General features: G+C 34.0%; 1 protein-coding gene and 3 pseudogenes across 1 annotated transcript; 2 read left to right on the forward strand and 2 right to left on the reverse strand.

Moving 5' to 3' along the window:
* Positions 1–2,730: 2,730 nt before the first annotated feature.
* LOC120140122 lies at positions 2,731–5,156 on the reverse strand (annotated as a pseudogene).
* On the reverse strand, positions 4,988–12,084 carry LOC120140123 (annotated as a pseudogene).
* A 5,549-nt stretch (positions 12,085–17,633) lies between these two features.
* LOC120140124 lies at positions 17,634–18,588 on the forward strand (annotated as a pseudogene).
* An 803-nt stretch (positions 18,589–19,391) lies between these two features.
* LOC120140125 (glucan endo-1,3-beta-glucosidase-like) lies at positions 19,392–20,490 on the forward strand. The gene is made up of 2 exons (XM_039155155.1): positions 19,392–20,165; positions 20,293–20,490. Exons 1-2 carry the CDS (start codon positions 19,518–19,520, stop codon positions 20,488–20,490), a joined length of 846 nt encoding a protein of 281 aa, XP_039011086.1. The 5' UTR covers positions 19,392–19,517.
* The last annotated feature ends 7,409 nt before the right edge of the window (positions 20,491–27,899 follow it).

The raw sequence follows: 27,899 nt of genomic DNA on the forward strand, positions 1-27,899 counted from the left end.
CCAAATTTGTCAAATTTTAACCTGTTATATTGTAATGTATCGATACTTGTATGTAAGGTGTCAATACTTTCGAGACGTTTTCCTTTTATCATTTCTTTTCAATTCCTAAAGTATTGATACTATGGTACATATACTTCACAAGTATCGATACGTACAACAATTCTGGTATTGCTTTACCGGTTTTGTATACTTTTACCTGATTTGTCAAATTTTAACCTGTTATATTGTCATGTATCGATACATGTGTGTAAGGTATCGATACTTTATAGACATTTTTATTGCAATTCTTTTGAATTAATACAATATTGATACTTTCGTACGTATACTTATATAAGTATCGATATTATCTACAATTTCAGTTAAGCTTTACCGGTTTTGTCAAATTTAACTTGATTTGTCAAATTTTAACCTGTTATATTGTAATGTATCAATACACGTATATGAGGTATCGATACCTACTGATAAGCAAAGTTTGTCGGTTGCCAAATTCTTTTATATTTCTTCATGTTTTCCACCTACAACATTATTATTACTCATCATTTACTTTGTTAAGTATCTTTTAAATTTCCGATCACAACGTTTCTTAGCAGTATATTAATCAGCCTTCCCTTAGACAAAATCAAAAATGGATTTTGAATCCAAACAAACAAAATATCATAAAAGTCTTACCTTTTTGGTAAAACCTGCTTCAGGACAAACTCACCTGTTGCAGTAAAACAAGCAATTAATGATCTTCCAAAGGTTGATTCTTTTTTATAAAAGAATATATGCTTAATAAAAGATAATCTTAGTTCTTAAAAGATTTTTTCATTAAAAATATTTTCTTAGCTGCCCTTTAGATATATAACGTTTTTAATGTTATATTTTAAAGTATATGAGTTGTATCGACTGTTAAAAGTTATTTTTATCTAACACATATTATTACTATATATATTTTTAATTTATTTTTAAAAAAAAATTAAAAAATATTGTTAAAAAAATATTTTTTGAAATTACAAAAAAAATTATAATCCATAATTTCAAATCTCATTTTAAATTATCGTCGGTCATTTCTAACCACCATATCATCACCCACTTATCGATCATTATTTTTGCCATCATTTTAAACTCCTAAAGACATAAATTCATTAGCCCCTAGCCCTTAATTTAATGAGTGGGAATCTTAAATTCTTAATCCTAAATTTAATAAGTGGATTTTTAATTGGCGATTAAAGAGGAAGGCACACGGGAGACTAGGGTCTGCGAAGAAGGGGGACAAAAGGAGGTTAGAGTCCGGAAGGAAGGGGGATAAAGGGAGGAGGAGGATAATTTGTTTGGGAGGGGAGTTTGCATAGGGAAGGAAACAACAGGGATAGGGGATTTTTTTTTCAAAAAAATATTGTTTTTCAAATAATATTTTTATATTTTATTAAAAAAATTCAAATAAATATAAATGTGACACGCGTTATTTAACAGTTTTTTTAACTGCTGTTACGACGTAGATAATTAAAAGTGTATAGTCGAAGACGTTAGATACCTAAAAGTATAACAAAAAAAAAAGTAGACACATTTTTAACGAAAAATTCTTTAGGTACCTAAAATTAACTTTGAGTATAATTTAGACACTTATTTTTATATTAATTTTTTTTATTTAGATATCTAAATTTTTCCTATTAATATACGTATCTAATATTACAAATATTATCATTTTAAGTGTCTCGGTCGTACTGTTAAAAATGATCGTTATCTGACACGTGTTGCGTTTATTTGAAAAAAAACTATTTAAAAAACCTAAAAATTAAAAAAGTTATTTTAAAAAAAATCAAAATCCTAAAATCTTTAACTTTAATTTTAATCATCATTTTTAATTGTCGTCGGTTATCTTTGATCATCGCCTCTATTACCGTTCACCCACTGATTTACTATTGCTTTTTTTTTATTATCTTAAACCCCTAAATATATAAATTCTTAAATATCTGATTCTAAATTTAATGAGTAAAAATCTTAAATTCCTAACATTACGGTAAAAAAGTAAATTGGGACTTAAAAGGGGGGAGAGTAAAAATTTTAATAAAATATAAACGCGATACATATTATTTATTAAATTTTTATAACTTATGTTACGTTTGAAACACTTAAAATAATAACATTTGTATTATTAGACACTTACATTGATCAAAAAAAATTTAAACACTTAAATGAGAAAAGATGTATAATTTAGATTTTTTTTTATATTAAGCCAAAAAATACGTAAATTAATTAAAAATATTTTTCTATTAAATTATTATTTCTGAAAAATTATAAAATAATTATTAACAAAGAATAATCTTTCAAAGGTTGTTTTTTTTTTATAAAAATAAGCAAATAATCCCTTAATTATATTATAATTTTCTTATTAAAATTCCTAGAAATTAAAAACTATAAATGATTATTTGACATAAAAAATAATAAGAATTATCTTTCAAATGTTTTTATTAGTCGAAAGTGTAACATATCCAAACGATTTAAGTTGTATAAAATACACGTCATGTCATTTAGTTATAAATGGTCATTCTTATTTTAAAAATGATAATTTAATCACTTAACTAAAATATTATAACAAACAAGTCATCAAGTCACTAAATATTATATCCAAAAATAATGTCGTATAATAAATAGATTTAGTTCCTATAACTTATACATCTTATTAAATTAATCCTAACTTGCAGTTATATTCTTTCATGTTTTGTTAGAGTTTTATGATCAAATTAATTAAAACTTGAATGCCGAGTGGCAATCATTGCAGATGCGCAGAGTATTTGTTACTTGAATCGGTATTCCTTGTTCAATCTTCATGAATCCAAACGCCACGGCAAGCTTTTCACTATGATAGTTTAGAATGTGCTCTTTATCTTCATCTTCCACATCGTGCAGGACGCATGAAAGGTCCGGCACATGCCCTGCCATCTTAATCTCAACAGTCAAGCTCTCTACTTTCCTATAAACGTCTTGCCGGCATCAGTTCACTCGATCAGCCAAATAGAAGCCATGAACCTCTTTACCAAACTCAACCACACTGAATGCTGAAGGCTTTCTCAATCCTATATCCTTCATGTTTTGCCTCAACTCCACTACTTCTTTCCATCTGTTAGAAGCTGCATATATGTTTGACATTAGCACGTAGTATCCAGCATGCTTCGGTTCAAGTTCGAACAATCTTCTCGCTGCAATTTCTCCTAAATCAGTATCACCGTGGATTCTGCAAGCCAAAAGCAAAGCCCCCCAAACATCGTCATTTTGCAGTAATGGCATCTGTTGAACCATATCAAAAGCTTGGTCTAGTAGTCCAGCTCTGCCTAGCATGTCCACCATGCAAGCATAGTGTTTTGCCTGGGGTGTCACAGAGTGTTCTTTCATTTCTGCAAAACATTTCCTACCCTTATCGAGCAGACCTGCATGACTGCAGGCGGATAGAAGAGAGGTAAAAGAAATATGGTCCGGCTTAATGCCTGCTTGTTGCATTTGTGAGAAGAGACTCAATGCTTCTTTCCCATATCCATGCAAGCTAAACCCAGAAATCAGCACATTCCACGAAGTAGTGTTTCGTTCCCTCAGAGGAATATCATTAAACATGCTGGTAGCAGTGTCTAAATCCCCACATTTGGCATACATATCCACTAGTGCACTACGGAGAGTTGCATCGATTTTAATCCTTCTATCGATAATAAATTCATGGAGCTTCCTTCCTAGATGTTGAGAGCCCAAATAAGCACAGGCAGACACCATGATCAATACAGTAACTGGATTAGGCTTACAACCCGAATTCAACATCTCCTCGAAAAGTAACAAGGCTTCACTAGCTTGACCATTTTGGATGTATCCTGAAAGCATAGAGTTCCATGAAATACATCTCTTTCCTCCATCAAATCGAAAACCAGACGAGCCGAGCTCACATTCCCACATTTTGCGTACATGGAAATAATTGCATTCCCAAGAGAGATCCTTTAGAAAACCATTACAAGTGGCATAAGCATGAGCTACTTTAGCTCCTATGGTATGCCCCAACTGACCAATAGCAGAGGCAACACTCACAGTAGCCACCACATCTGCCGAAACACCGTGAAGTTGCATTTTCCGAAATAACAGAAGTGCTTTATGGGGCTCTTTGGCCTGTTCATAGGCGGCGATCATGGCAGTCCAGCTAACAAGATCCCTCATTGGCATTTTATCGAATACCTTAAGCCCCTCATCAGTTTCACCACATTTCGCATACATGGTTACCAAAGAGGCCTCAACAAACAAATCCAAATCAAACCCAGTTCTTATAGCATCCCCATGAACAGCTTTCCCTTCAATAATCATGGATTTAGAAGAACATGCTTTGAGAACAAATGGAAAAGTGTAGTTATTGGGGGGAATACCAGTTTTACGCATTAGAGAATATAACTCCAATGTTGCACCGTGGCAGCCACCATTCGCATATGCCCGAATAATTGTATTCCAAAGAAAAGAATAGCGTTTATCACCACGGATACTATCAAACACTGAGCAAGCACGGTTGATTTCTCCAAATTTGGCATATTTGACGATAATTCGACCACCTAAACGAGTGTTGCAATTGATAATTCCTGAAACAGTAAGAGAAGAGTGTACCTGTTTGAGTGAAGCCAAGCCATTGCAGATATCAAGAAGCCCGTTGTAAACGTTCTCTGTTAAGTCAAGAAATGAAAGGCGCGTTTAAAGTTGAATGAATGTAGAGAAGAAGGGCTTGGGAGATGTTTAAGGTAGAAGATGCATGATTTCAGGTTTAACCCAGGATCCAGCCGCATGTTTCTTGCTTACTGAACGATAACATCGACCTGAGACGCCTGGAGTTGCTTTCTCTTTCAAAGTGAAGATGGAAACATATATTCTATGCTGGGACTGAAGCAGAGTGGCTTCTATGATCTATGTAATTCACATTCTTCAATAAAAAGTATTACACTGTTTTTTTTATTTACAGTATATATGATACATAACTAAGTGGACAATGGGATCTATTACAGGCTAAAATCGGATGCCAAGGCCAGAGCAAGAACTCTGCAACGAGTCAACCTGGGTCCAGAGGTTCTCGGAGTATACTTTTTATCTTCTTTATCGTATACAACATAATTAGTTGCTTCACTTACTTCCTCATCTTCATCCAGGACATCTTCCATCATATTTCAATGGGATCTATTAATCTCTTGGCCAAAAGAAAAATAAAAAAATGCTGAAGGGATCTCATACATATATTACAGGCTATATAATCTGATGCCGAGGCCAGATCAAGAACTCTGGGATGAGTCAACCTGGCTCCAGAGCTTCTCGGCATATGTTTTATCTTCTTCTTTATCCTCTACAACATAATTAGTAGCTTCAATTACTTCCTCATCATCATCAGGGACGTCTTCCATCATATTTTCTGCAATTGCTACTTCTGCTAGGTTGTTTGCCTCTAGTTCTGAATGTTCGGCACATGCATCCCTCATAGCCAGTGCTGTTGCTGGTCTGTCCTTTGGCCCATATTTCGGAGCAGGCACAACAAATGGCAATGCAACATCATCCAACTTTGTTTGATTTTGATTAGCAATGCACTTGGCCTCCATTGGAGGAAACACAAATATTATACCAAGTTCATAGTTACAGATGTGAAGCCTCGAAGTAATAAACGAGTTGGCTTGAGCAAGTCCATTTGCTTTTGTCCGAGATGAACTGGAAATAGGTCTTCCCCAGGCAGCCGCACTAAAATTATGAGACCCGCAATAAACCCAACCAAACGAAGAAGAGCTCGTCGTGGACCAAAAGCGCCTACGTGCTACCTGCTTGGAATTTGCATTTTTTTATTTAGCTTTTCCCCCTCTAAAAACAAATAAATATGCAACCATTTGAAAATGCAAAAAAAAACAATGTTTAAAGTTACAGAAACAAGAATGAACAAAATAAGATATACAGCCTTAGATTTAGGAGGTAAGTCAGAGCTAGAATTAACTGCCATCCTGAAAACACAACTTATAACAGCTCAAAACCTCAAACAGGGTCATAGCAAACAAACAAATCCATTAGGATTACCATGCTTTACGCAGTTTACATAAGACTGTAGATAATGAATAAGCAGAACCAGGTATCTTAACATAAACAGACTGGATTGATGAATTGATTGTTCAAGAAATTTTTTGATCATTCAAAAAGCAGGTACATTACCTTTACATGCATCGGATGCTCTACTCTATCGGAGGGAGAAGGAACTGCATCATGTAGTACACCCACACTTCTCAACCTTTGCCATGTTTTCTGAACAAAGAAATGTGTGATTAACAAAAGTGTAGAAAAAATAATACAGGAAATTACAACCATTATACATAGGAACAGGGCTTGTTGTTACAGCTTGACACAAATTACCTTCTTGAAAACTAACATATTCCTATTTGTAGCTAGGACTATCAGTTTGTAGTCCCAAGTTTACAGCCTTTCCTTACCATTTAAATTTCAGAACATTTATCTATCTAGTACTGAGTTCTACTCCATGGTTTGGTAGACCATTGAACTCTAGGAAGAAAGAAACATGTGTTCTACCACTAATGAGTATGCTTTTCACATAAAGTTGGGAGAAGAAATATGGTTCTTTTGTTTGACTTTGGATTTATACACATGCCGACAAAACTTGCACGCAATAGTCACAGTAACAAAGACCATACCTCTGAAAAGCAAAGCATTCGCGTGAAGGAGAGATGCCAAAACGTGAACGTTTCACCCGCTCGATGGTAGGAAAAATAATTCTAACAGAAGGATTTATCAATTCTTGACTAGCAGTCCAGCAGCCCCACTGTCAAGTAACACCATATTACTAAGTGTACACATATTTAAGAGCACTATGTTCAAAAATTCATCCATAATGTCAAATCAATGTATGTTACCTCTGGATCAGACTCCTCTGAATCAAAAAATTGTGATGATTTCTTTCCAACAGATGCTGCAAAAGCAGCTAGAAACGGTGCACTGACAGATGAACCAATTGAGGATGCACCTTAAAAACATAAGATATATCAGAAGAAAAAAAAATAAGAAGAGTATGTCACTTTACTTTGAAGGGAATAAGAAGCTACCATAAATGAAATCAGATTCTTGTGATTCAGGCCAATTGTATTGACCTAAAACCTGGTTAAGGAACACCATACAATTAATTATTTCATTTCCATAACAACCAAAACGAAAGAAAGTTCTTGATTTCAGACACTTAATCAGAAATGCAGATTCCACAATCATGTTGCTAGTTTGAAATTTGTTGAAAAACAAGTAACTACAGAAGTGCTGATAGACTGTGATTTTAACATAAAATACAGCTTGAGCCATGAAACAGTTTTTTTTTTTTTGTATGTGTGGAAAAAGAGACTTCGCAATAGTAAGTCGTTATGACACATAATTAACACCAGCAGTAATAATGCACAAAATGAAATTCATAAAACATGACTAAAATTTGGAATGAAGCCACTGAGTTAGTACCTCTTGAAGTCTCCAGAGGCCTGTACACCTCTGAACTGAAGCAATGAGATAACATAAAGCAGCAATATTTTGATCTGGCATCATTTTTGACATATGTAAAAAACTTGGCCCCTATACAATCAAAACATGATATGCTTTAAATAGCTTCATTGAAAATCAGAACAGATACCATCTATATTATACCCCACGCTGTATAACATGATAGCATCTCAAATAATAGCAGGAATACCATGCCTGTGACACATGCAGTATCAATTGTACTTTCTTGTTGTTTCCCCCAAATGTAGCTGTAAGGGCTTCTTCACGATATACATATCCATGGAATTCAAAAAATCCCATATCCCATAATGGAGAAACCCATTTTGCGACATTTCTAGGCAGAAAACCAAGTTGAATGCAATCTGTGCTAGCCACGACAATAAACATGATAAGGCAAAAAAGTATTAGCAACAAATGGATGCCTTAACCTCAAACCATAACAACCATATGAATCCATGACGGTGGCCACTAAGATGAAATGCAAAGTCAACAAAAATAACAAATCTCAGTAAACAAGGGAAATATTAGCAACATAACTCCAAATCTGCAAGGTTTCCTATAAATAAAGATGATCTCAAATATGGACTATGGAGCAGCTGCTAGTTTCAGTTCCTTTTAAAGTAACTGCATGATGTAACTACTGATACATCCATACTGTTTGTTTAGGAGTCTTTTATTTTAATAAAGGATAAGTCTTAGGGCTCTTTGTAATCTCCATCTCTAGAAAGAATTTTATCTCTAGTATAAAAGTTCTATTAGAAGTCAGTAACTCAATTTATTTAAACTACTGTAATCTCCTAAATTCAATAATCAGATTTCTCTTCCATTACCTCTTTTATTCTTTCCCTCTTCTTCAGTTTATTTCCTTAGATTATAACACTATTTAAAAAATATCTAATGTAGATATCACCAACTTTTAAATTGTCTAAATTATAATTCAAAATACTAGAAACTTACCTTCAGCAGAGAGATTATCTGGGTTACGAACAAGAACGCTCACAGCATTCTCATCCACAGAGATGTTTGTATTTCTTCTCAAAACAACATTTAACATCCCATTCGCATTTTCACAAGTTTTGCCAAGAAATAGTGCCAGTTTCTTAAGTTTTGCACCATTCTTGTCTTCTGTGGTGCAAAAAAGATGGCCTAAACCAACCACAGATGCTTCAACCAGACCAAGGAACTTCACATCCAAAGATGAGGGTGTAAACTGATTAGCCTGAAATGGTAGGAAACTTAATAAGGTTCCTTCCTATCATCAAACCTAATATAAAATACATGTAAAACACCACAGCCTAGTTCCTCACATAAACACCAAAAAACTACCTCCATCATAAGATCATGGCAACACTTTATAAATACTATATATTCTACTTGTTATTTTATATGAGGAAATAGATAAAACAACACTAAAAACACTGAGCCACCTTAGCATTCAGGAGTCCACCTCACAAAGCAAAATAAGTATCAGAGAGTACTAAATGTGTGGGTTACAGAACCTTCAGAGTTCTGTCAGAATGTATTCCAGGTATGGAAGCAACCAGGTGTCCCGTAGCATTGGTGAAGTCATAATTAGTCAACGCAACAATCCAATGAGACTGACTAGGTACATCAACAATAAGAGATGCCATAAAGCCAGCTAGCTGAGCAGCGAAGTCAGATCTTGAATTTTGACTCCTTTCTCCACCAGAAAGTGAAAAGAGAGACAAACAATCAGGTTCCCTTCTACGTGGAAAATCTTGCCACCAAACAGTGTTTGTTACACTCTCCCACTGCAGTAGTATCCAAAAGTGCTAATATAAATAGATAATAGGAACTAAGCAAGAACAATATAAACATAATTGAAAAGCAAAACAACAAAAACTGTAAAAAAAAATTGAACAGCTAGCACTTTTCTGAGTAAAATAAATAATATCCATCATTTTCATTGAGAAATCAAACAGAACACCATTCCAGGAAAATACTGGAGTAGCCAACCAAATTAAACCACCACTTGAGACTTGAAAGCCCACCCTATTCTTAAGGAAAAGAAGAAATCTACTTGTCCAAAAGGTTAACGCAAACAATAAAGACTAAAAAGGGATACAGAATAAAAGTCCTGAATGCATCAACAAACTTTAGGAATAAGGTGATTTTTCTGAAATTTGGTTTCAGTTATTAGGGTGAAAAGAAACACATATGCATAAGGCATGCATTGTGATGAGAAGAGACAGCGAATAGACTCCATCAGCATAAAAGGAGGAAAACTTAATCATGTAATCTGCCACGGTTCAAATCAACAGGATACAGAACTCTGATTAAGAAAACATTGGCATAGCTAAATGATGAACACAAAACTTACATCTGCAAGAATCAGCCATGTTTTACTTAACGTATAGCAAAAACATAGTAAAAAATCGAATCACTGGACATATTGACATAAAAAAGCAATAACCTGTTTTGCAACTAAATTAGCAGAAGTAATGACAACACGGATACTATCTTCTCTTTGCAGTACAAACAATTTTGGGTGATGGCAAGCAATTCCTTGTTTCTTCAAATCATTACCAAAAGCGATAACCTCAGGGAAAGGGGGAAACCTAATAGAAAGTTGGATCAGAATTTTCTTTTTCTAAAAAAAGAAGCATGTATCAGCCTATATAACTTTCAGCATGCTCAAGTAAAATACTTACACTACAACCAAGTTAGGGAAATCAGATAATGGTCTGGAGGTTCTGGCATCAAGGCTTGAGTTCCAACATCTCTCGGCATTATGACAAGCAATTGTTACAGGCAGATGGCAAGGAATTTCACAGTGCAACAAAAACCTACCAAAAAGACTATTAGATATGAAGATGGAAATATCATAAAGAGTATGTAGAAATTCAACATATTGAAGGGAAAGACATGGAAAGACATGTAAATCAATTAAGCATAATGGTTTTACAAGACAGAATTACCTCTTTTTGGTGTAGAAATATGTAAAGATATAAAATCAATCATGTGAAATACTTTCTACAGAAATTATGTAGCTTTAGCAACTCTAACCGACTCTAAATAGGGCTACCTGCGAACATTAACCAGTGGAGATTGATATATAAGGAGAGAAAAAAAAACTTTACCATGAAATGTCATTTGTAAATGTAGCAATAAACATCTTTGAAATGCTTTCAACAGGATATAGAAGTTCTCGCAAGGAAACAACAGAATCATGACTTGATGACCCACAGTCTGGATAAGAAAGACGATTGAGGTAAAACATCTTCCCAGGTGCTGAAATGTTGCTTGTCTCAGCAACCTCGATGTTTGGAGCATTTTCTTCTCATCAAAATTTAATAATGACGTCTCACACTTGTTATTGGCAGTAGCATCCGCACCACTGCATTCAGCAGTGCCCTTTCCACAGGAAGGTTACTAGGTAAAACATCACCAATTAAGTTGCGGTTTAACTCTGAAGTTGCCACTTCTCTAAATGAACTAGACTGCACAAGTTTGTCATTTTTATTAGGTGACTGCAGTTCTTTCCTGGAAAAAGGAGAGATGCTACTTACCTCTTCTTCACTGCCTATTGCAAATTTCATCCCATCATTGATGTCAGCCCCAGAAATCTGCTCTGTCCAGAAGCTAAAATGTCAGATTCCCTAATGCAAGCGATGGGGTCATCGCTGTGCAATATACTCCGACACTGACTTAAAATAAGCTTGACTCTCCCCATAACAACATTAGATTTCAATCCTTTCTCCCAACCACTGCTCATCTCATTAGCTGGGATAGCATAAACCCTTTTGTTTCTCTTCCTACTTGACACCGTTCCTTGGGAATTTCTTGATGAAACCATTGCCCCAGTTGACCGTGGCTTCACACCAGTAGCCTCATCCAACTCGGTAACCGTTTCCTCTTTAAAAACTATCCCTTGAATAAAAAAACCAACTTGAACTCGTAAACTACACTTACTTTCATTCCCACAAACAAGCAAAACCTCATCACCAGCAAACAATTCCCTAACTCTACCCCTTTTAACCTTAACCCCATTCACATAAACCCCATTCAAAGAGACCCTAACCCTGCAAAACCCTAAAACCTCATCTTCTTTCGCTTTCTCTTCCACTTCAAATTCATCATCAGACAACATAAGTCTTCGCCTAAATTCATTAATGATAAAACTAAAATCATCTGAAAAAATCGCTCCATCGAGAATAAATATTTTACGGTTAACGCTGTCATATAATATCTGGCAGTGCTGCTTACTTACGAACCGATTGCCGAAAGCGAAGTCGCAGGAAGCATTGGCTCGACCGATGGTGTAAGGCCGGTCTGGTTCTAGGCGGAGGGAGTCAACAGGAGAACCGACGGCGGAAGAAAACATGGGAACACCAAAGCTCTTAACTTCAAGTGATGCTGATTTTTTAAGGGTCTTGGGTTTTTTGCGAGGGAAATGAGGATTACCATCGGTTATCTTCTTATTTTTGTTTGTTAAAGGAAAAACTGAGTCTTCCATAAGAATTATTCGGGGTGAAATGACCGCAACAATAATGGGAAAAAGGAAAATGGAATTTGAAAGAAGAAGAAAAATTGGTAAAAAAAAATGGAGAAAAAAATTAGAGAGAGAAAATGGTTGAACCGAGATGTCCTGATTCGTGCGGGAGAATTTTCCCTCCTAATTTTATAGATGCGAGACGGAACTTTTTTGGGGTTTTCTTTAAAGTCCAGCCCATTTCTTTCTAGTGATGGGCTAATTTTTCTCTTTATTTTAGGCTTCAATTATAACATTTCTTTAAACTATGTTTATTTTTTGCATTTAAGTCTCTCAACAATTTTTTTTTCAAATAAATCATTACATTATTATATATAATCACTTCATATATCTAAATTATTTTTTAATTAAAACTAATTTTATAAATTATATTTTTTTCTTTAAGACCTTAAACTATTTTTTGGTAAAAACAAATACTTAATTTTGTGTGTAATGTCAACATCTCATTAATATGTGATCACATATAATTGTTTGAGGACTTATTTCAATTAAAAAATAATTTAAGGACTTAAAGTAAAAAAAACATAATTTTAGGAATTTTTTTTACTAGTCTTTTTTTTTCGATTGATGAAGAGGCAAAAGCCTGGACAATTACATTATGCTTTCATATACGGCTGGCCATGAATGTCCCGATCAACTAAATGCCAAATAAAGTTGGGACGAGAAGTAAAAGTACGGGTCATATAATCCCTGGGCAAGTCAAGCTTGGCTATCCCATCAGCGACCATATTCCCCCCGCGAGGAACCACTTTAAGTCTTTCTTTTTTTTATAATTCGTATGTGTTTTATAGAATTTATGTTTCGAGTATATGACTATCTCTCTTAAGTAAGGTTTCGAATTACTAAGGAAAGGTAGACTAATATATAGGTAAGAAACAGTGTGACCGAAAATTTAATAAGATATTTAACAAAGTCGGTTAAGTGCTACCGGAAATATTGAGTAATAATAATGTTGTAGGTGGAAAACATGAATAAATATTAAAAAATTTGACAACCGACAAACTTTGCTTATCGGTAGGTATCGATACTTTACACAAAAGTATAATACATTACAATATAACAGGTTAAAATTTGACAAATCAAATAAAAGTTGACAAAACCGGTAAAGAGCAACCGGAATTGTAGACAGTATCGATACTTATATAAGTATGCGTACGAAAGTATCGTACTGTATCAATTTAAAAGAATTGCAATAAAAACGCCAAAAAGTATCGATACCTTACACACATGTATTGATACATGACAATATAACATGTTAAAAATTGACAAATCAGGTAAAAGTATACGAAACCGGTAAAACAATACCGGAATTGTTGAACGTATTGATACTTGTGAAGTATATGTACCATAGTATCGATACTTTAGGAATTAAAAAGAAATGATAAAAGGAAAACGTCTCGAAAGTATCGATACCTTACATACAAGTATCAATACATTACAATATAACAGGTTAAAATTTGACAAATTCGGTAAAAATTGACAAAATCGGTAAAGTACTACCGAAATTGTTAAAAATATGATAATAAAAAATTATAGATTAAAATAACCGGTTAAATAAATAACATAACCGGAGAAAATATCAAAGGCATTGCTAACAGAGAATTTGAAGGGGTATTACGTTATGCGTGAAAAAGATAGAAGACGGTCCTAGTTATTGAAATCGAAGCGTATAGTTGCTGCGAAATAGAAGCAAAGCGTTTTTGAAAGCGTATTTATTTGTTATTGCATTTGAATCGAAAGGTTTATTGTCGAAACCGTAGTTTTTTAATATTGTAGTTTTTGGAATTAGGGGTTTGTGGTTTTCGAAGTAAAGAATATTTGAGACTGATTATAGGTAGAAACTGATATTCTTGGTAATTCTTGGTAGAAAAAATTGATACTTTTATATGATGTTATAGGCAGAAATTGATATTGTAGGTAGGTTGTATAAAAGTATTGATACTTCTAGTAGAGACTATTCTCATTCCTCTTAAGGAAACCCGATTACTATAGGATTAGATATCGATACTTGTATATTGAATATATTGTGAGTAACTTGTATTTGACTTGATTTAATTTAATTTAATGGTTGAATGTTCATAAACTGATATATGTAGGAAAAATGAAGTCAATGGATCTTGCAATTGTTATTCGCGAAGATGGCATGAAAATGGAGCTCGAAAGTTTGAACAATGAAGAAAATCGAAAACAACCACTGAGTAGATATATGTACTTCTAGTAAGTATCAATATATTTGTGTAATTGTTGTTGAAATGATTATTGGATTAAAGTATTTAAGAACTTGAAATTGATTACAAATTTCAAATATTGATAGTATGATTGAATGCCAAAGGATGAAGGAAGATGGTAATTACAACTCTGGTTCGGTATGTAAATTGAAATTGTTATTGAGTATTATTTGGCGTTAATTTATTAATTAAGAAACATTTATGCTTAATTTTAGGTTAAAGATGTCTTGTTGGAGAAATGGAAGTCGATGATTGATGCTGAGAATGAACCTTATATGACACAGTTCAAAAAGAATATACAACAATATAAAGCTTGGAGGAAAGCACGTGAAAAGAATGTAATCATTAAAATTGTAAAAATTATCCTGATAAACGATATATTAAAATACTAACATTATATTTTTAAAAAATATAGGAAGTGTCGACAAGGTGTAAAATAAAAAGAGTCAACTCCATATTTGAACACCTGAAGGAGAATAATAAAGTTAATGTGTTGTAAGAAATGGGGTTTAGAGCTTTGGTAGGAGTGAGGGATCAACCAATTCAGAGGAAATTATGTCGATCCTTGATGGAGGAATTTGATGTTCAAAAAGGTAGAGTTAAATATGGTGATTTTTCATTTCTTCTGGGGTCCCAGAAGTTGTAGTCGTATTGGGGCTAGAAAATAAAGGCAATAGTGTTGAAGATGTTGAATGATTCAACTCAGAGCATTAGAGAAGGAGCTACACTCTGCATTGAGGTAATTGCCATTATGAGTTTAGGTTGTTCTCATTAGTTGGCCTGATAGTTTAAGTATCTCAAATGCTTCTTCTTTCTCTAAAACTACAGTTGTGCATTGAAACACTCCTTCTTGTTATCTATGTGCGTGAATGTGCCTATAGATTCATACATGCGTACTTATATAAATCTATATTTGTGTGTGTTTGTGTGTGTTATGATTCTTTACAAAACCTATTTACCTTTCCAACTACGGGGTGTGATTTGGTGTCCCCCATCACCTCTAGGGACATTGTTTTTGTCCTACATCAAGTCATTAAGTTAATACAAACTGGTCATGTCTCTTTTATTTTGTTTTGGTTTTAATCCTTTCCAACTACAGGTGTGATTTGGTGTCCCCCATCACCTCTAGGGCTCCATTGTTTTTGTTTTTGTCCTAATAGTAAGATGAAAGAGGTATTTCTACATTGTGCTACTAAAGTTCCAAATCACATGTTTCATGCAATTCCTTATACTTTTTGTGGTCTATTTTTTTTCATGATTATAGACAACACACTTCAGCTTCATAATCCCCAGGATCATATGAAGAAATGCATGATGCAAGTTACTTTATTTAATTAATTGTTTATTTTCAAAAATGTACATGCAGTTTGGAAACGAATTTCTTTCTAAACTCCAGTAAAACGATTTCCTTCATCATAATGTGCAAATCAATAATGAACTTGTTGGAAAAATGAACTGATAACTATTTGGTGGTTTCCTGTGATTATTGTTCTCATAATGTGCAAATCCTTAACTACAATTAGGAGATATTAGTATCAGATTGCAGCAGATAGAGCCTAAGGTTTTCAGAGTTTGGCCTATCGCCCAGGTACATAACAAATCTAGAATTCATGAAGAGTTTATATTTAAGGGAAAAAAATTATTTCACAATAGGTAAAATATCTGCAGGCTCCTAAAGGGCTGACCAGTTTAAAATATTCAAAAAGGATATACTATATTTAAGAAATTAAGAGGCATGGACAGCACTAGTAAATTAATTCACAGACATAGGTAAATTAATTCACAATAGGAATATTCGATCAATGATATTTTAAAAAAATACAATTCTATTAATAGTTAAAAATCTCAATTAATTCAATTCAATTATCAACCGAACTAACATTTGGATATTCATATAATTGCAGTTGATTTTCTGATGTTGTAAATTTTCCATTTCTAACTGTAGAAATATAAGCCTCCAAGTCGTTAATGTTAATCACATGTTATTTGAGAATATGTTTAGTTGAAATTAGAATTTAACATGTTATTTGAGAATATGTTTAGTTGAAATTAGAAAGTAATTAGTAACGGATTTGAGAAAATGTTTAGTTGAAATTAGAAAGTAATCAGTAACGGATTAGAATTTGTTTTAAATTATTGACTTTGGTTATAAATATAAACACTAAACCATTGCACATTATCTCAACTAAAAACTAAACTTACTTTGATTATAAATATAACTCTAAACCATTGCATATTATCTCAACTAAAAACTAAAGAATGGACGCTGATGTTGTTAGATTTGGTGAGATATTAAGAGAAATATATAATATAGAATCAAGAATACGGACGTTAAGTACACATATGCGAGATTTCTTGTTATGTTATCCGTCGTATATGCGTAATTCTTCTAGCATCGACATGTGCACTCAAAAGCCACCTTATGATTATTTTCAACAGCTTTACGACAAGTACCGTGAGGTATTTGAATATATTACTTCAACGATATTATCATCTTTAAGAGAGAAGCATGATGAATAGTGGCTCCCATTGAGCATTCACTCTTGCCTTTTACCTTGTCTTTGTAGATGATGAGCTCATACAAATCCTTGCAGTACATGTGATCCTCATCATCGGTTTCAATATGAGTAGTTATTTGCTGTGAGCCTGAACATGTTTTCATCATGAGTGACGTTATCTTCCATCTTGAACTGCACGAGCTAATTATGGCTTTGTATGAACCTGGCTCTGATACCACTGTTAGAAATCACGGTCTTTCCTGCTTCTTGAAGTTAATATAGGCACTTAGAGGTTAAGGATAGTAAAGAGAGCACAAGAGTATAATTTTCAAATTTGGAGATTCTTTCACTATACAAAAGAATAGTATGTTACAAGGATTTGTTCACAAAATTTGACTCACACTTGGTGGCACACTCAAGCTTGAGGATAAAGATTTCTCAAGTTATCTCTATTCACTCTCAAAGAGGCTCTCTAACTCTCTAGTTTCTCACTCTAAGAAGTGAACTCTCTTAGTATTTTTGGATTTTTTGTATGGTTAGGAATGAAGTCTCTCACCCCTATTTATACTACTCCACTTCCACAATGAATGGTGGAGATTACTTACATCCAATGGTGGAGATTAATTATCTAGAATGCTCCACATACTCTAAGAAGCTCTACACTCTTCCACTCTCTTCCATATTCTTTCATACTCTTCCATAAGGTTCCACACATCTCCAGAATATTTCAGAGGATTCCACACTTTCCACAAGCTTCTAGAGAGTTCTACACTTCTCTAGAGTTCTCCAGAATGCTCTAGAAAATTCTACAATTCCCCAGAAAATTCTAGAATTTTCTAGAACCTCTCCAATTAAGGAGGGATCCAACAAGAATATATGTTGAAGTCTGAAGAATGCCTAAAGAAGGAAAGGGACAGAGTTTATCACTACATGCATTCAATCAGTGAGACAAAATTGTTGGAGAAAGTGCAACATGAATTGTTGGTCGTGAATCGAAATCGGCTGGTTGAAAAAGATCATTCAAGATGTAAGGCTTTGCATATAGATAACGAGGTGGAGGATCTTTTTAGAATGTATAAGCTTTATTCTAAAATTCCTAATGGCTTGGATCCTGGAATTGACTTAACAGTTACTATTCTTAATTCAGGGGTTTGGCCAATTTATAAAACATTTTATCTCAATCTCCCTGCTGAGATGGTGAAGTGTGTGCGGAAGTTTTCAAAGGATTTTATGAAACAAAAACAAAATGCAGAAAGCTTATATGGATATACTCGCTGGGTACTTGTCACATTAATAGCAAGTTTGATAAAAAAAACATTCAACTGATTGTTTCAACACATCAGGCTGCTGCCCTTCTACTCTTCAATGCTTCTGATCGTCTGAGCTGTTCAGAGATTATGGCCCAGTTGAATTTGACCTATGATGACTTGGTTAGATTGCTATATTCATTGTCATCTGCCAAGTATAAGATTTTAAGTAAAGAGCCAAACACAAAAACTATCTCTCAGAGTGACTACTTCGAGTTTAACTCCAAGTTCATTAACAATTTGAGGGGATTAAGATTTCCCTCCCTCCGGTGGATGAAAGGAAGAAAGTTGTTGAAGATGTGGATAAAGATCGTCGTTATGCCATCAAAGCTGTAATTGTGCTCATAATGAAGAGTAGAAAGGTTTTAGGCCACCAACAATTAGTGTCTGAATGTGTCGAACAGTTGAGTAGTATGTTCAAACCTGATATTAAAGCCATCAAGAGGAGGATTGAAGATCTCATCGCAAGAGATTATCTGGAGCGAGACAACGTGAATCCTAACAGGTTTAGGTATTTGGCTTAAAATTTGATTGGTGTCTTTTTTGAAAATGGAACATATGAGATTTATTTAAGATCTTATGTTGATTTTTTTTTCTTTTTAGTAAAACTATCTGCTAAAATTTTCATTATATATTTTTTCTTTCTACACTTCGGCTTCATCTCCAAGTAATTGCATAGCTGCAAGGGTTAAAAAGACTGAAATCAATTATATAAAAAAACTAATCACCGACGCCAAGGATCCATTTAAAACAAATTCCGGGGGCCAGTTTATCATTTTTTATTCTCATAAAATTTATATTTGACAGACACCTGATTCGAATGAGGCGTGACCATGTTCTGTCAAGAATAGTCAACTGAGTTTGATTCCCATAAAATTTATATTTGACGGACACCTGATTTGGGTTCTTTAAAAGATGCTGTCAGTGAGAACATTTCGAGGGATCGAGGTTTCAGGGCACTTTCCAAGGCAAGCCACTATATACTAAAGTAAAAGTGAGCTGGATGTTGCCTAAAATTGAGGGTGTAGTAGTTCGAATTATCTGACTCTAATGGACTTGGTTCTTCCTTCACTAATATTACATTTAAAAGTTCCTGGATTTCTAAATTTTAGCAGAATTGATATTATGTTTACCTTAGCATTCCCAGGAAATATTCATGTGAAATTCTGTTGAAAGGATCATTTATGATTTATCTCGCTTTACGTTGGTCGATTCATGTTGTAGGTTGTAAATATTACTTAATAATTTCCTCATTCTATTAAAGAAAAAAATTCAATGAACTAAATTAAAACCCAAGTTTTAAAGGTAACCCATGTTTGATTACAATTCACAACAATGGGTGGAAGAGTATACCCGACCTCACACACCAGCCACCAATATAGTCCGTGTTTTAGTAGGCAACGAAGTAATATCGACAGCAGAAAGGATGTAAATTTTAAGTCTTGTTCCAGCCATGCAGACCCTCCAAACATCCTTTGTTGCAGCTTCGTTGGACGGTCAAATCCGGGTCTCAACGCCTCACTCTTTAGGCATTCTCTCGAATTCAACCCCACCATCCACAGGGAAATTTAGACAAGGCTACGACACGCATGTTCTCAAGCCATTGCTTAGCTTCCGTAGGGATACCAATTCACCCTTCATGGTGAATCCCTATCCAGTTTTTTACTGCTCACCAGATACCCTTGATTACACCCTGTTCCGGCCCAATGCCGGAGTGTTCCGGCCCAATGCTCATTTAGACACGGTCTATTCGGCCATGAAACTCCTCGGTTTTGATGATCTAGACATTGTCATAGCTGAAACTGGTTGGCCATCATTGGGGGATCCAATCCAAGTTGGCGTTGATGCAGAGACTGCAGCTGAATACAATGGCAATCTTATACGACACGTTACATCCGGTGTTGGCACACCCCTTATGCCAAACCGAACTTTCGAGACCTACATAATCGCACTTTTCGATGAACATCTTAAGCCAGGACCAACTTGTGAGAGGTATTTCGGGCTCTTCCGACCAGATTTGACACCGGCTTATGATATCGGGATCCTAAGGCCAACGGTAGCTGCTGCTGCTGCAAATATTCAGCATGCTACATGTCTGTTGGTAATTACAGTCAGCCTTCTAATAATTAATAATCATGGTGAAAATTTGTTCCTTTGAATTGCTAGATTACAATGGTCTATGATAATGATTCATGAATTTTACTGATTCTTATGGTTGGCATTGGCAGGCAAGTGAGGCTAGAGATGATGCGTTCGTAACAACCACAACCCCGGTGCCTACGACCACACCGTCGTATCAGATGAGAAGGTATGATGGAAAGCAACGGCTGTGTCTTCTTGAGATGAGCGCGGATGAAAATGGTTTGCGAAGGAATATTGAGCACGAGTGCAGCTCGCTCTCACCCATCCATGAATGCAAGCTATAAGTCCAGTCGAGAAACAATTTCGATTAGGATTTCGAGCGTACCGGAGCCATCACAAACGTGCTTCCAAGTACATGAGATCAAAGTACATTTTCTTAATTCTCCCCTATGCCTCTCTGATATATAGCTAGATATCATCTTTATTTCGATCCATCTTTCGTTCTTTCCTTTGTTGCAGGACATGGAAAGTGCCATTAATACTGACTCACTTCAGTTGTAGCAACAAACAACCAGGACCTGCAACTACAAAGTAACTTAGTTTCGGTTTTGTATCGAGTCAAGTTTTGTTTTTGTACTTCCTCTGCAAACAAAGGAAGTGCAAGAATTCGGAGGGAATTTGATATGTAATATGATTTTACATTCAAAGATGTAAAAACATTTTTTCTTGCCTAATGAAATTGTTTCATGCATGAGTCTGTTTTTCAGTCGAATCATTTGTTTCTAGAATCTTTTCTCGCTTGTGCATTCTTCAACGATGCATGCGTGCATGTATTTTGGTTTATATAAAAAAATATTTAAATTAAAAATATAAAAACTTATTAAATATTTAATCGAGTAGGAGCCGAACTAGAGAATGATAACTTCATCTTCTCAAAATTTTGATCTAGTAACAATTTAAGTCAAAGTCATTGTAAGTTTAAATATTAGACAAATTAGATGTTATCTTGTGAATTTTCAAATTATATATATATATATATATATATAAATCTAGGGTAAATATAAGGTACTATTGTACAAAGACTCAACCATTTGACAACGAACACTCATGTCCTTACATACGCAATGCTCAAACTCAGTACCTCAACGATAACAATAATCCCTTAATCACTAAGATCGTTTGATTCGTGTTGAATTTTGATTATGAATATCTAATAAGTCATTTTATTTTTCTTAAATAGTCTAATATTTTGGGTTTTCGGCCCCTGACAATATTTAATCCCGACTCCGTCCCTGCCTATAGATTACTCGTAACTGCTTGAACTTAAGAATTTTAAGGAAAACAACATTTATTTTAACCATTAAAATCACTTGATGGGTTCGTAAATAGAATTTATTAACCTGTCTAATTTCAGTTTTTGCAATTTTATACGAGGACTAGTCTAGTTTTACCCATTCCCAAAACTGGAACAGAGAGTGAATGATCCTGCTCATTTAGCCACAGTCCATGGTAAAACTTGGAGTGACTGAGTAATCTGATTCCAATAGGTATGCTGCATGTATGTTTGTTTGTACTTTGAATTCCTAGAAAGTAAAAATATGAGTGCTTTATTCCTGAGTGATAGAGGTGATTAAAGTTCGACTCGATTCTAAAAAACCAACTTTTTTAATTTGATTCGAGTCATAATTGTTTTTACTCAATTTTTTTAAATAAAATTTAAGTTATAAAATAAGACTTGAATAATTTAAAACTTTTAATAATTAGTAAATTAATTTTTAAGTTTGAGTTTGAGTTTCTTAATTACTACTTATAAATATTTATAAGACTCTTGTGACCGAGCATTGCAATTCAATTAGCAAAACCACCTGCATCTCGACACGTATGGTTGAACCCGACCGAACCAACATTATGGGTTTATTGCGTGAACTACTCGGATTTGATATATAAAAAATAAAAAGTTATTAAATTTTAGGGTGAAATACGCAAATAGTCCCTCGACTAAAAGGTACTACTTTATTGAATTCCTTGACTATTAAAAGTTACAAAATATCATTCGTGTTGCTTTGTTGAGTCTCTCGACTATTAAAAGTTACAAAATAGTCAACCGACTATTCATAAGTTCCAAACTAGTCATTTTCTGTTAAAAATTGATAGTAATCTGAGTTGGACGTTAATTTGTTGACTTGATATGATAAAATCTAATCTCTGAATCTCAAATGATTATCATATCTTAGTCATCATGTTAACGTTAAGTTCAGATGATCGTTATATTTTTAACGGTGAATAATCGGGTGATCATTTTGTAACTTTTAATAGTCGAGGAACTCAACAAAGTAATGCTTTATAATCGGAGGATCATTTTGTAACTTTTAATAGTCGGAGACTCAACATAACAATACCCTATAACCAGGGGATCATTTGTGTACTTTACTATAAATTTTAATAATACAATTTATTTTTATTTCGTCGTATTAAAATTGTCTATACAACCAGTGGCGAAACTTAATGATAGAGTTTGTGGGCCAGCTTAAAATTTTAAAAAATTTAGAGGTTTAAATTAAGATTTTCAAAAAGGGTTTAGTTTATATTTTTTTCAATAAAATTAGGATCTAACAACAATTTTTGAAAATTTGAGAGACTTAATGAAATTTTTTAAAATTATGGGAGGGATTTTAATTAAAAACATTAAAAAATTGAATTGAATTTCTTAAAAAAATTGGGGGGCAAATTGAAATTTTTAAAAATTTTATGAGCCAAAATTAAAAAAATTTAAATTTTAAGGGGCCATGGCCCCTCCAGCCTAGCCTACGTTCCGCATCTGTATACAATTGTGCATACTATTTTAAAATTTGGTCTACGTATCTTAAGTATATTCTACATAGATCTTAGTTGACATTTAGTACATAAGTATATTGCTAGACTGATAAAAGATCTTAATTGAAAATAATATTAATAATTTGAGAATTAGTTTAATATGAATATAATTTAGGGAGGTAAGATGCAATTAACATTATATATATATATATATATAAGTAAAACCATGGTTATCAAAACCGGACCGGACCGGCCGATTCAATCGGTTGAACCGTGAATCGGTGGTCTATCCAGTCCGGTTATCTCACAAAACCGGTCTGGTAATGAACGGTAGAACCGGGTTAAACCGGTTGAAAACCGGTAAAACCGGTTTGAACCACCGGTTCACTTTTTTTTCTTTAAAAAAAATTAAACCAAACGACATCGTTTGTTCAACGAGCCAAGTCAAATTCAAGTATTACTGAACTCGAACTCGAAAACTTTAAAAGTAAGCTCAACTCGACTCAAAAACTAACGAGCTAAAAATTATCAAGTTCAACTCGAACTCAAAATATAATATTAAAACTTGAACTCGAAAAGGCTTGAACTCAAAAGCTCAATTGAAGCAAAAGAATAATTCGCTCTGTGCTCATCAAAAGGCTTCATGATTTTGAATGTCAAATTACCTCTATTATTTATAGAAGTAAGTTGGGATTCTTCTATGTTTCTTAGCCATGTGGGATTGTTTTGTTCTCATATTTTTACTCTTTAAACTTTTGGGATGCTCTTCTATATTTATTAGCCATGTGATTGTTCTTTTTTAAAAAAAATTAAACCAAATGACATCATTTGTTATGATTTTTTAAGCCCCAATTTTATTTTTTTTAATTATAGTTATATAATTATATTTATTATTTAATATGTTTTACCTTAAATATTATGTTGTAGTTGATTTGAATCATTTTGTTTCACTTGATTTTATGGTTTTTAATTTATATATGTTATGACTTGTGATATTTTTATACCTTTTAATATTGTAAACTTATAAAAATATTACATTTATATTAATATTGCTTTAAATATTATGTAAAATAAAAATATATTATTTTATATAAAATCCGTTCAACCGCGAGAATACCTAAAGAGTGAGGCGTTGAGACCTTCTTGGTGTACATGATTTATATTTCTACTACACCATGAGGAAATATATTATCAATAACAAAAATTGCTATCTATCTATAAAAAATTTTGGGATATAGTCTCAATCGCAAATTGTAAAGTAAGACTTTTTGACCAATTGTGAACTTGTTCCTGAAAATCATCCAGTCATGGATTCTCCTTGTAGATTGTTGCGTTCGTGTATGAATCATTGTGATTTTCTTTCAATTTTTGCATTGCAACTTCTTATGTTCTCCCGCTTCATCAATCTTCATGTTAAAAAAGTTTGATGGCCCAATAGGCCCAGTGCTCTAGTTTAACTAGAAGATGACATAGTTTGTCGTAAACCAATTTGTAAGGAGGCATACCTATGAGTGTTTTATATGATGTCTGGTAAGCCCATAAAACAATTTTTAGGCGTAAACTCCAATCTCGACGTGCAAGGTTAACGGTCTTCTAGAAGATGGACTTGATTTCTCAATTATAGATTATGATAAGTATTTGGATGGCTACAAGACGGTTAATGTATAAAAGAAAAAAATTTAATCCAATTTGGATACTATGGAGTTTGAAAACCTTAACAATAATTCAAGAAATAAAAATCCTACCCAAACTATATATTTATTAGTATTAGACATTGAGTTGTATTTTAATGTAAACTCATTTTCATATAAATAACGTCATTGTAAATAGAGTCATGAAGGAAAGGATTTATTAATTCATATACACACATTTTTTGTGATAAAACTTTCAGATTATTTGTGATTGTATTTAAGATATTTTTTTAGTAAGCTTGAGATATGAACGATCCACCTTGCAAGTATTTTTTTTCTTGGGAAAAATTCTCAAAGATAAAGAGTTTCATTATAAATTTACAATAATTTGAACACATTGATCTTGTAAAAAGTTATATTCAGTCTTTTAGTTGTTGCCTTGCTGCAATTGTTGGTAATGCTCAATCCCACATAGTATTGGAAATACTACTGGGAGTGGTATTTAAGGCTTGGATTTCCCACTTCCTTGTTGAGTGATAGAGAACAAGGGGGACTCTCGCGCACCGCCGCCGCCGCCGTCCGTCTCGGCTCGGCTCGGCTCGGCTCGGGTCGTCGTCGTCGTCGTGGTCGTGGTCGTGGTCGTGGAGAACAGTTCAGAATGGGTAGTTGACACTGGCGCTTCGAAGCATTTCTGGGCAAGGAAGGAGTTTTTCACCGAGTTTGAGGATGGAACACTGGTGAACGTGTGTACATGGGGAACTCTAGCAGTTCTAAAGTGCTAAGCAAAGGCAAGGTTTTACTCAATCTGACTTATGGTAAAACTCTGGCTTTAAATAATGTTCTGTATGTACCTGCCTTGCGTAAAAATTTGATAAGTGGTGGGCTTCTGAATAATGCAGGCATTAAGTTAGTTTTTGAGGCAGATAAACTTGTACTTTCTCGAAATGGTGATTATGTGGGGAAAGGGTTTTTAAGCAATGATTTATTTGTCATAGAAACTCAATTTAATGAAAATAAAGCTACCACTTCTGTTTATATTGTTGAATCCATTGATATGTGGCATGCTAGATTAGGACATGTGAATATTCATGCTTTAAAGAAATTAATGAATATGAATGTTCTGCCTAAACTAGACACAACTAGCTTTAACAAATGTGAGATTTGTGTAGAAGCTAAGCATACTAGACCTCACTTTAAGACTGTTTCTAATAGAAAGACTGAACTGTTAGAACTCATTCATACTGATCTAGCAGATTTTAGAAACACTGAAAGTAAAGGAGGAAAACACTACTACATAACTTTTGTAGATGATTATTCAAGATATACAAAAGTTTATCTCCTAAGAACTAAAGCTGAAGCTGAAAACTTCTTTCTTATTTATAAGGCAGAAGTAGAAAATCAATTAGATAGGAGAATCAAACGGATTAGATCTGATAGAGGTGGTGAATATGGATCTAATTTCTTAAAAGATATTTGTGAAAAGAATGGCATAATTCATGAAACTTCAGCCCACTATTTTCCTCAACATAATGGTATAGCCGAAAGGAAAAATAGAACTTTAAAAGAGATGATGAATTCTTTACTAATAAGTTCAGGGTTATCTGATAACATGTGGGGGAAGCCATTCTATCGGCAACTCATATCTTGAACCAAGTTCCTCATAAGAAATTAGATTCTACCCCATATGAATTGTGGAAAGGATACGCTCCTAATTTACAATACCTGAAAGTGTGGGGGTGTCTGGCCAAAGTGGGTTTGCCAGACTTTAAGAAGTCCACCATCAGACCTAAAACTGTTGATGCAGTGTTTATAGGGTATGCTACGAATAGTGTTGCATACAGATTCATGCTTTTACAAGATTATTCTATTTGTGAGTCAAGGGATGATGTTTTCTTTTTAAAATACTTTTCTTTTAAAGGAACCGAGAATGAATATTGAAACACAAATAGAATATATTCCATCCACTTCTTCTAGTAATCCTGCTAGGTCTTCTGAACAAATTGATTTCGAGCCTAGAAGAAGTAAAAGACAAAGAGTTGAAACCTCTTATGGACCAGACTTTATTACTTCCTTTATTTCTGAGATAAATGATTTAGACTCCATTTCAGATCCTATAGCTCAAATTTTTCTGTTAGATGAGGATCCTAAAACTTTTGAAGAAGCTATAAGATCTATCGATGCTAGTTTTTGGAAAAGCGCCGTTAATGATGAACTAGAATCGATAATGTCTAATCATACTTGGGAATTAGTTGACTTGCCTAAGGGATTGAAACCAATCTCCAACAAATGGGTCTTCCGGAAGAAACTAAGGCCAGATGGTTCGATTCAGCGGTACAAGGCAAGGTTAGTCGTCAAAGGGTTCACTCAAAGGTTTGGTTTAGACTACTTTGATATATATTCTCCTGTTACAAAAATCTCAACGATTCGTGCATTATTTGCACTAGCCTCTATTCATAAGTTGTAGGTACATCAAATGGATGTTAAGACTGCTTTCTTGAATGGAGATCTAGATGAGGAGATTTACATGGAGCAGCCACTAGGTTTTGAAGCACCTGGTATGGAAGGCAAAGTCTGTAGACTCAAAAAGTCACTATATGGACTTAAGCAGGCTCCTAATCAATGGTATGAGAAATTTCATAAAACTATTCTTAGTTTTGGTTTTGTTGTGAATGGTTCGGATGCTTGTGTGTAATCGAAGATCTTTGACACTGAATGTGTTATCATAAGTCTTTATGTTGATGACATGTTGATTTTCAGTTCTAACATTGAGTCCATTAACAAAGTTAAAAATTTCTTGTCCACTAAGTTTGAGATGACAGATTTGGGAGAAGTAGATGTAATCTTAGGAGTCAAAGTTACCAAAACTGAGAACGGATTTTCTTTATGTCAAGCACATTAAATAGAGAAAGTGCTAAAGAAATTTGACAGTTTTGATGTTGTCCCTGTTCGAACTCCTTATGACCCTAGCATACATCTAGTTAAGAATAAATGAAGTAGCGTTTCCCAAACTGAATATGCTAAGTTAATAGGAAGCTTAATGTTCTTAATGAACTATACTCGGCCTGATATTGCTTATACTGTGAGTAGACTGAGTAGATATACTCATAATCCGAGTGGTGAGCACTGGATTGCTCTTAAACGCTTACTGAAGTATCTTAAGGGTACTTTGGATTGGAAACTTGAGTTTGTTGGCTTTCCTGCGGTACTGGAAGGATATTGTGATGCCAACTGGGTTTCTGATAATGATGAGGTAAGCTCTACGAGCGGGTATGTTTTTACTTTGGGTGGAGCAGCAATCTCGTGGAAAT

The sequence above is a fragment of the Hibiscus syriacus genome, unplaced genomic scaffold, assembly GCF_006381635.1.
Source record: "Hibiscus syriacus cultivar Baekdansim isolate YM2019G1 unplaced genomic scaffold, ASM638163v2 tig00110782_pilon, whole genome shotgun sequence".
In the NCBI taxonomy this organism is placed as follows: Eukaryota; Viridiplantae; Streptophyta; class Magnoliopsida; order Malvales; family Malvaceae; genus Hibiscus; species Hibiscus syriacus.

Bases quoted from the DNA above. Each gene is read 5' to 3' on its own strand.
- LOC120140125 (XM_039155155.1), top strand. From the start codon at position 19,518: ATGCAGACCCTCCAAACATCCTTTGTTGCAGCTTCGTTGGACGGTCAA. The intron at 20,166-20,292 runs GTAATTACAGTC...TGGCATTGGCAG, and splicing joins AGCATGCTACATGTCTGTTG to GCAAGTGAGGCTAGAGATGA.